General features: G+C 43.1%; 1 protein-coding gene across 1 annotated transcript; it reads left to right on the top strand.

Annotated features, from left to right (window-relative positions):
• Positions 1-2,098: 2,098 nt before the first annotated feature.
• RSPH1 (radial spoke head component 1) lies at positions 2,099-9,511 on the top strand. Its single transcript, XM_086479671.1, has 9 exons — positions 2,099-2,149; positions 2,699-2,812; positions 2,925-3,030; positions 4,225-4,315; positions 4,553-4,688; positions 4,995-5,066; positions 6,841-7,060; positions 7,501-7,644; positions 9,462-9,511. The coding sequence occupies exons 1-9, from the start codon at positions 2,099-2,101 to the stop codon at positions 9,509-9,511; spliced, it is 984 nt and encodes a 327-aa protein (XP_086335797.1).
• Positions 9,512-10,170: the final 659 nt, after the last annotated feature.

Raw genomic sequence — 10,170 nt, forward strand, 5'->3', positions numbered from 1 at the left:
AAGGAGCCCAAAGGTGCACACATTCATGGCACCTGATGAGATGCATCCATGAGTCCTGAGGGAACTGGTAGATGAAGTGGCTGAGCCACCATCCATCATATTTGACAAGTTGTGGCAGTCCAGTGAAATTCCCACTGACTGGAAAAGGGGAAACATAACTCCCGTTTTTAAAATGGAAAAAAGGAAGACCAGGGAACTACAGGCCGGTCAGTCTTACCTCTGTGCCTGGCAAGATCATGGAGCAAATCTTCCTGGAAACTGTGCTAGGGCACATGGAAAATAAGGAGGTGATAGGTGACAGCCAACATGGCTTCACTAAGGGCAAATTGTGCCTGACTAATCTGGTGGCCTTCTACGATGGGGTTACAGTGTTGGTGGATAAGGGAAGAGCAACTGATGTCATCTACCTGGACTCATGCAAAGCACTTGGCACTGTCCAGCATGACATCCTTGTTGCTAAATTGGAGAGACAGAGAGACATGGATTTGACAGATGGACCACTCGAGGGATCAGGAATTGGCTGGATGGTCACACTCTAAGAGTTCTGGTCAACGGTTCAATGTCCAAGTGGAGACCAGTGATGAGTGACATTCTTCAGGGGTTGGTATTGGGATCAGTGCTGTTTAACATCTTTGTTGGTGACTTAGACGGTGGGATCAAGTGCACCTTCAGCAAGTTTGCTGATGACACCAAGCTGTGTGGTGCGGTCGACACACTGGAGGGAAGGGAGGTCATCCAGAGGGACCTTGACAGGCTGGAGAGGTGAGCCCATGCAAACCTCATGAAGTTCAACAAGGTCAAGTACAAGGTCTTGCACCTGGGTTGGGGCAACCCCTGGTATCAATACAGGCTGGGGGATGAAGGGACTGAGAGCAGCCCTGCGGAGAAGGACTTGGGGGTACTGGTCGATGAAAAGCTGGACATGAGCCAGCAGTGTGTGCTCACAGCCCGGAAAGCCAGTCGCATCCTGGGCTGCATCAGGAGAAATGTAGCAGGCCAAGGGAGGTGATTCTGCCCCTCTACTCTGCTCTGGTGAGACCCCACCTGCAGTGCTGTGTCCAGCTCTGGGGTCCTCAGCACAAGACAGACACGGACCTGCTCGAGCAGGTCCAGAGTCTAGCCACAGAGATGATCAGGGGCTGGAGCACCTCCCCTGTGAGAACAGGCTGAGAGAGTTGGGGTTGTTCAGCCCAGAGAAGAGAAGGCTCCGGGGAGGCCTTATAGCGGCCTTCCTGTGCTTAAAGGGGGCCTGCAGGGAAGGTGGGGAGGGACTCTTGGTCAGGGAGTGTGGTGATAGGACGAGGGGTAAGAGTTTCAAACTGAAAGAGGGGAGATTTGGATTAGATATTGGGAAGAAATTATTCCCTGTGCGGGTAGTGAGGCACTGGCACAGGTTGCCGAGAGAAGCTGTGGCTGCCCCCTCCCTGGCAGTGTTCAAGGCCAGGCTGGATGGGGCTTGGAGCAACCTGGTCTGGTGGGAGGTGTCCCTGCCCATGGCAGGGGGGTTGGAATGAGGTGATCTTTAAGGTCCCTTCCAACCCAAATCGTTCTGTGATTCTATGATATCCTTGCATGGCTCCTCTTGCAAAACCTTGGCTATTCAATTACTGTGCGAAGTGGCAGTGAGGCGACATGCCTGACTCCTGTGTCACTGTCAGCCCCGCATCCTGCCAAGCTCCTGCAAGCGCCGTGAAGCTGCTGCTTTGCAGGGGAGCGAAGTACCACTTGTGTTCAGCCACACAACCTGTCCTCAGCACCCGCGGTATCTACATCACCAGCCACGATGCAGTCAGTGTCAACTCCCTTAGCCCACGTAGATTTTTAGGGCGTTTTCCCTACAAATCCAGAGAGCCACCAGGCAGCCCGGGAGGCCTCCTGGGGGGCGGGGCTCTCCGCTTTTTCGGTAGCCGCGCTTCTCCTCAGCGGCGGGATGGCGGCGCGCTGAGGGGCGTGGCCTCCTCGGTGAGGGGCGTGGCCTCCTCGGTGACGGGCGGAGCCGGTCGTTGCGCTCAGCACCCGGGACAGCAGCAACCGGCGGCGGCGCGCCCCGCCCTGCCCCGCGCGCCTTGGTTGCCACGGTGACGGCGGCGCCGCGGCCATGTCGGACCTGAGCTCGGAGGGGACCGAGGAGTCCGAGGCCAACTTGGGGGTGCGCCGGGGCGGCCGTCGGGGTGCCGCTGGCGGCTCAGCAGCACGGGCGGGGGCGGCCCTGCTCCGTCTCCGGACCCCTGCTGCGGCGAGAGGCCCGTCCCCGCCGGCAGCACCCGCCGCCGTGGGCGCCGGGGAGGAGCGGGGCGGGGAGGGGCCCACGGGCGCCTCGGGCAGGGGGTGGGGGAGTACCAGTGGGAAGGCCACGGCGCCTTAGATACTCTGTGCCGGCCGCGTCGAGCCTGGGGGAGCTCCCGAGGCGCTTCATCGGTGGGCAAAGGGAGTTCGGAAGTGGGGCTGTGCCATTTCAGTGGGGACCTGCCTAACTTTCTCCACGGGATGAAAACAAGTCGTCCATACTTCCGTGCAGGCAGGGGGGAGAGGCTCTGGGTGCCAGGGTCTGGCAGTACGTCCTGTTGGCCAGGTGCTCCTGCAGCCTCATTCAAGTTGGAGCAGCTTTGAGCAAGCACCGGTGTTCCTCTGGCTAGTGAGGTTAGATTCAGTCAGGTCTAGCCCTCCTAAGCATTTTTTTTTTTTCGTATTTGCTCAGGAGTATGATGGTGAACGTAATTCAGAAGGTGAGCGACATGGACGTGGAAAAGCACATCTGCCCAACGGGGATACATATGATGGAGAATACGAACACGGTTTCAGAAGTGGACGGGTGAGACAGTGACAGAAGGCAACAGTTGTCCCTATGTTCAACAATTCTGGGCATTATATTGAAACAAGAGTGAGAACTGACAGATATTTCATGTATACCAAATATGTTTCAGGGGACCTACAGATTTAGAAATGGTGCTTCCTACACTGGAGAATATCTTCAAAACAAAAAGCATGGCCAGGGTATTTTTTTTTATCCAGATGGATCAAAATATGAAGGTAAAACACTGAACACAGTTGCAAGAACTTCTGAATTTCTGTAACTGAAAGGACACATTCCCCCTTTACACACACACCTGCCCGCTGAATGCAAGGAGATGGTTAGTTGGATAACGTATTGTTTTAAGAAGATAAATTCACTACAAAGTGTTTTCCTTTTATTCCGTTTTTAATACAAGTTCTGAGAAGTGTGAGTTTTGTTCATGGGGATTAATGTTGATTATGTAAGAAGTGTGTTTAGTAGCAGTTTATTCTTAATATGTCCTCCTTTCAAGCGGGGTGTTCCAAGTCCTGAGAAATGTTAGTATCTTTTATAAATCAGTGCAATTTTGGTAGAAGAGAGTAAAAGTTACTTATTTCTGAACAATGATTAGAATGACAGATGTGTTCAGTATAAAGTATTTCAGGACTTTATTAGGTCCATCCTTAAAAAATGGATTACTGATTAGAGCAGACATTTACTCAGGGATTGGGATGCCTCCGAAGTTTGAAGAAGTTGAAACTCGCATTGTTTCCCTTTTTCCAGGAGAGTACCCAAACCACTTTGAATATCAGTTCAGATTCAAGGGACAATATTGCCCCCTCTCCTTTCTGAGTTAGGCAAGGAGGAACATTCATATTGTGAGTTCTAGAAGCAGAGAGCAGAAAGAGCAGCACAATCTTGCCTTAAGGGAGCATATACACTCGTGATTTTTTTTTTATTATTATTATTTCTTTTAAGTTTGACTAGAAGAGTAATTAAGACATACAGACTAACATCCTTTTGAGTATATATGGCCCCTGACTGACAGGACAATTTTAGCAAATGAGTCAAACTGAAGTTGTCCCTTTTTTTATTTGAGCAGAAATGTCACATTATCTAATGCAACTGTAATTCATTACCAAATTTAAAGACAGGAGCAGGATGTTACCTGGCTTTATGTGTTCATAATAATAATGGAGAGTGATAATGGAGACAGACCATGACAGACAAAATGAAAGGGAGGTCAGACAGCTGCAGAATTATGCGTGGAGAGGGACAGACAGAAGAAAAAAAGAGCAAGGGCTTAGAGTAAGGAGTGGTAAGGAATCACAATGGCATCAGAGCTTGGGTTTCCTTCTCTAATAATTACGTATGATAAATTTACAAACTGACCATTATATCGCATAATGAAATACGTGTCTCACACTGTTTTTATCATATTCTCTTTAAAGGAGATTGGGTGAATGACCAGAGACATGGCTACGGAGAGTATACATATGCAAATGGAGACACCTATACTGGAGAATGGTTTAACCACAATAGGTTTGTTTAACTCTTACTTTGATGTTTCAAGTCACCCAATGGCATTAAAATGCAAAGGTTATTTTCAGAGCGTGGCCGACTGCAGCAAAACAAGTGCTACTGGGTGACCTTGGCAATTTAGTCCAACTTGAGTCATTTCAGCTACTTAAATACTACAGTTTTAATATGTTAAGTATATCAATATCCTAAATTATTAAAATTCAGTAATATAAAGCAAAAATATTATTTTCTCCTTAGGCACGGGCAAGGTACATATGTCTACAAAGACACAGGATCTAAGTATGTTGGTCGTTGGGTAAATGGAAACCAGGAAGGAGAAGCTGAGCTTATCCACCTAAACCATAGATTTAAGGGCAAGTTTTTGAATGGAAATGTAAGTATGCTGGAAAACTCTCTATTAATCCGAACAGTTAGCATGGAATTACCTTAATATGTTCTGTTTCTATTTAAAATAAGAAGCTAGGCTCCTGATTTTCGGTAGTATTTCTTGTGCCGTAAGTGTAACATATGAAACTGAATTAATCTGTAGGACAGAACGCCCAGTGTCTCTGCAACTTTTCTTTCAAACTATGTTGATATTGACTATTGTATGAATTTTGTAGTAAAGTGTATTACACATTTATATGCTTGGAATGTACTAACTTCATAGTTCTGCTGACATTTTTCTATCTTTGTGCAGCCTGTAGGTCGTGGCCAATATGTCTTCGATATTGGATGTGAACAGCATGGTGAATACATACAATCAGAGCAGGTAAAAGAAACAGTGCAAATTATACTGAACATCAGAGAACTCAGTAAATGAAATCTATTGTTGAATAATCTATAAAATGCCTTATAGACACTGATGTTAAGGCAGATCTAACCAGTCAAAAAAGAGTAGAAACTCATGCCTTCTTAAGAACTAAATGAGGTTTCATTTTACTTTTTTCTTTAGCTTCCCTACTGTATAAGCTTTGACAAGTACAAGGTGTGATTTTTGTACTACTTGCAGACAGGAGTCCTTTCTGCTTAAAGTTTAGAAGAATCCCCAAACACTTGAAGTTTCAAACCACAGAAGGATGTAGATGTATTTGTCTGCACATTTAACCTGTATTCCACTGTGTTCTGAACACCAGAAAACAATGAAAAATATTACTTCTTGTATTTCTGAATTGCTTGATGCTGTGCATACAAATGATAATTTCCAGCAGATTCGTGTTTTGGAAATATGTCCTGTAGTTGTCCTAGTCCTGCTAGAAGCTTAATATCCACAGCTCCCAGTAACTGTAGGGAGCAACTGGGATCAGGTTTTTCCTTCTCCTTCATGCATGAATGTTTTGAAACATTTCTGATTAACATGGTGCAAAATAGCTATAGAAACAAACAAACAAACAAAAAATATCTTAACATTACTGTCTTGATTTCAAAGAAATATGACATGTTTTAGCTTAGAGTTTACTACCTCTGTTGTCTGATGCATTAGTTCCCATTACACACTTTGACAATTTTGCAATGCAGCAATTGTTTCTTAAGACAAAGACAAAATAATAAAAAATTCCTATCATTAGTGACAGAGATTTGCAAAACATGGTGACTGTTTTGCTTTTTTTCTAAAAGCAAGAGATCCTCAAATTAAGTATCAGATTCATATGGGTATCCATAGTGATGTGTATCTAGTGTCCTCAGTTTGGTTGAGGATTGTTGGATGCGGTGATTTTGGAATATAAGGCCATTGATGTGGGAGTTTAAACAAGAATTTAAGAACTAAGGGTTAAGCACTCGGCTTCTGAAAATCATTGCTTTCAGGAACAATAATTTCTTCTCATGTGAATGCTGTAGTGACTGTGTAAAGCAATGGACAGTGCTGTCACTAAAGTAAGATTGAATTTTGCCACTTTGCTTTAGTTGAAGTAGTTGCAGAACAAGGCCCATTTAAAAAAAAAAAAAAAAAAGAAATTAGCTTCCAGTACAGATAATGATTCCATTACTAAGGCTTCTTCATATTTGGATAAAATAAAGCATGATTTTTTAAATAAAAACAATTATCTTCAAATTTCAAAAACATGAGCTTTGTGCAGTACTCCTTCCTAGATCCATTCCAAGGCCTTCCTTAAGCAAAGATTGAGGCAGAATGAGCTGTTTCGCCACTTGTGTTCCTGTGTGAGATAGACAGTGTAGCATCTACCAGAGAGAGCATCAGGTCTTATTTGCTGCTGTTATGCTGTAGACAGGCACAGAAGAGGAGACATAGTTGATAGACACCTCACAGCCATTCTGTTTAAGGGAGAGACAAAATTTTACCTTAAAGAAAGTGAACTAGCAAGCAATGATCATTAGTAATAGTCAACTGACTTCATCAAGATTCAAAGCGCAGTCATCTTCCAAGATTTGCAGCTGCTGAAGGTCCTTCATCTGTAAATACTTTAAAAGGCCATCATTGCCAATTTAAGCCCAGTTAAAGAGGTTTTAGTACACAAAACTGTCATCTTAGTTACTCCCTTAATACCTATAAGATGAGATGCTGGATTTCATGAGTTGTCTTCTAGGATAAAGGAGATGGAGAAGGAGAAGAGGAACCCTCATTACTTATTGCACCAAAATGGAAAGTATCAGAAATTACCAAATTAACACTCTGGACTCCCCATGGGGAAAACCCGCCTTCTCCCAGAGAAGTTTCCCTAGTGGCAGCAGCAGCAGCAGAAGCAGTGGAAGAAAGAGCAGCAGCAGCAGCAGTAACTGAGGAGGAGAAAATGCCAACAATTGCAGGTTTGTTCTGCTGGACAGCTGGACTATGCTTTGACTACCCCCTGGAACTGTATTTTTTCACGTTCAACATCAAATATTGCGAGAGGGGTTTTTGTTCGTTGTTTGTTTGGTTGGTTTTTTTCTCCTTCCTATTATTTACCACATATTTAATGTCAGGAACTTCCAAGTCTGTTCATAAACTGTACAATATATGTCTCTTTTATTTCACATAGCATAATGAGATACAACTGTCTTGGGAAGCCTGTGAATCATTTTAGTCTATATCATGGCCAGTTATACAAACTTGGTTATAAACAGTTACAGAAGATTTTGTGGGATTTCTCCTGTGAGTAAAGACTGCAGACTTCAGTAGAAGTTATTAGCTACTGCATGAAGACAATGGCTGAGTGAAAATTTGTAAAATTATTTTTCTTCGGTATCTCTAATTTCTCATATTTCAGTCACTGATGAGTCTGCTGAGAGTAGGGGTGATAAGCCTTCTCTTCATGAAGTTTCCAGTGAAGTTTTGATCCCAGAAAGGGATGCAGGAGAGGAGGATGATGTAAGCAGAGATGAAGAAGATAACAAAGGTCAGGAGGATCAAGGTAAGGAATGGGGCATACATGCTCGTTCTTCAATTAGCAATCAGAGTTTGAAATTATGTGTGTCAATCATGCTGCTGCTGAAAGGTGCATTATCCAGCTGAAAAGACCATGAGAATCTTTACCTTTCATAAGAGGGGGCAGCCCCCTGTAGACGTAAACTGGTTTTGAGTAGTCAAGTTCATATACTGTAGCAGAACACATTAGACATGACACTTCTGTGCAGCATTGTCTATGCATGTACATCTGACAGCACCTGCAGAGATGCGTCTGTAAGTTACTGCATTTGCAAACTTTTTTTTTGTACAAAAATGACAGAGAAGGTTTCAGACCCTGAGAAATTCATGGGGGTTTGAGCACTCTACTTTTCTCTCATGAGTGGAACTACGTATTCTCATTCTCTCAACTGGAGTTAAAAAGCAGGCAAAACAAATCCGAAGAAACAAATTTTAGGTATTGTTATGCGTTACGGTTTGAACAGTCTCTGGCTGATTATTTCTCTCCTACAAATTTGGAATTTGGATGCTCAGTTTTTCTTCCAGGCAGTTCAGAAGCCTGTTTTAAATACAAAATTACTAAGAAGCAGCAAAAGAATGCATCTATGTTTACTCATATTTAGCCTACAGGCCTCCACCCTGTTGTGTTGTTTGTATTTATTAGGTGTTAACATTTACAAGCTTACATATCTGATGTGCAAAAACATAAGATAAATTTGTCCAATTGTAATCAGTCCATTTTACAATATATCAAAGCAAAGCGCTATCCATTATGATCAGAAAGACTATTAAGCCATGTGAAAATGCCTGGAGGTGTACACTAAACATTTAGGTCAGCTCTTGGAATTTTCATAGTTCATTTGCTCTCATTTTTCATCCATCAACTCTGAAGGTGCTCTCCTGCTTCAGGGCAGACTAGCCAGCTAGCTGATCTGGTGTGTAGGACTGACATCTTACAGGATCTGTGGGCTTGCATCAGATCCAGCAGAAATCTCAGCACATTTCCTGCATAGCTCTGCTTTGGATTTGGCAAAAATTCATTGAGCCTGGTTTATCTCAGTCTCCTGGATTCAAATAACCATTTTGACTGAACTCGATTCTAATAAATTTTCTGGCATACCACAGTGAAGCAGTTCTGGTATCCCCACCATTTTTTGTATTTTGTTTTGTTTTGGTTTGTTTTTTTTAAAGAACAAATGGACCCAAGTATCTGTCAGAGACAGCAAAGATGCAGATACCAATGCATGGAAACATAGGAATGTGATAGATGTTCTCAAAGTTCCTTCCAGCTCTTTATTTCTAGAATCAAAGAGTTGGATGATTTTATAAGTTTTTCAGCATAGGTCAACATCCATAATTAATTAGGCAACATATCGTTCCCCTTGTATTTATGTTTAGCAAGATTAAGCTATGGTAAGAGGAAATGATTTGAAGAAAATATGCATACTGTGAAGAGCAGATGTAACAAAATCTGTTTTCCTGCAGCCTTGTATTCTCTGTCCCATTGCCATCATTTTTTTCCACATAGGAATTCCATCCTTCTTGCTCCACGTTTCTTATGATATCATCTGAATAGGAGACATTCTCTGGCTATTCCAGAGTTACATATGGGCTGTCTGACAGTCAATATGTGTGTACCGAGTCTGTCTGGCAGCTGACAAACAATGTATAACAGTTAAATTCAAGTATTGGCAGTGAAAGGCAGTGGGGAAGACTGAGGTAGACAGCATAGTCCTAGAATTGTGTTTTAGATTACTAGGATTTTTTTCCAGTATTTTGTAATAAAATGCATCTCTATATCCTGTCTTTCCTTCACTTCCACAGGAACTACTGGTTTAGATGATAAGGAGGACAAATCAAAGGAAGCAGAGTAATTGGATGCAACTAAAGACAAAGAGCCAAAAAAAGGAAATTTCAGAGTAAATAATTTATTGTGGTAAACCTGAAACATTTGTATTCATAAAAGGCTGAATTAAGATACTTTGAATAAACATTTCTGTCACTGTTCTGTCTGGACTATGTATCTCCAAAACCTTTATGATCTCAGAGTATGCAGTCTCACAACTTTATTCCTTGTAGCAGGTAGTGAGTTGCTGAATTCAGTACGGGATTATGCTGGATTCATGAAGTTGCGTCCTCACAAGTCTGCAGAAGCAAACTCAGTCTTCTCCCACTACTGGTAGTTCTTCTCTTCGTTGAACCCTGCCTCTGGGCTCAGAGGCTTGGTGGTCTTGCTCATAAAGACAAAGGCAGTACTGAGCTTCCCAGTTGTATCTGTATGCCCTGTCACTAGACCACCAATTACAGGCCTACATCTTCCTTGTTTATATTTTTATTGTTCATGTAGCTGTAGAAGTTCTTCTTGTTGCCCTAAATCTCCCCTTGCCAGTTTGAGCTCAAACTGAATTTTGCTTTCCTAACACACTGGTGCAGTGTTTTTAAATTCTTCCTTCGTAGTCTGTCCCGAGTTTCTTGTTTACCGTGCAGTCTTCATCAAGCTGTTTAAAGGAGACTGTCAACTGATCAGAGTGAG

This window comes from Leptosomus discolor, chromosome 1 (genome assembly GCF_034619465.1).
Source record: "Leptosomus discolor isolate bLepDis1 chromosome 1, bLepDis1.hap2, whole genome shotgun sequence".
Taxonomy (NCBI): Eukaryota; Metazoa; Chordata; class Aves; order Leptosomiformes; family Leptosomidae; genus Leptosomus; species Leptosomus discolor.

Bases quoted from the DNA above. Each gene is read 5' to 3' on its own strand.
- RSPH1 (XM_086479671.1), top strand. From the start codon at position 2,099: ATGTCGGACCTGAGCTCGGAGGGGACCGAGGAGTCCGAGGCCAACTTG. The intron at 2,813-2,924 runs GTGAGACAGTGA...AATATGTTTCAG, and splicing joins ACGGTTTCAGAAGTGGACGG to GGGACCTACAGATTTAGAAA. The intron at 4,316-4,552 runs GTTTGTTTAACT...TTTTCTCCTTAG, and splicing joins GAATGGTTTAACCACAATAG to GCACGGGCAAGGTACATATG.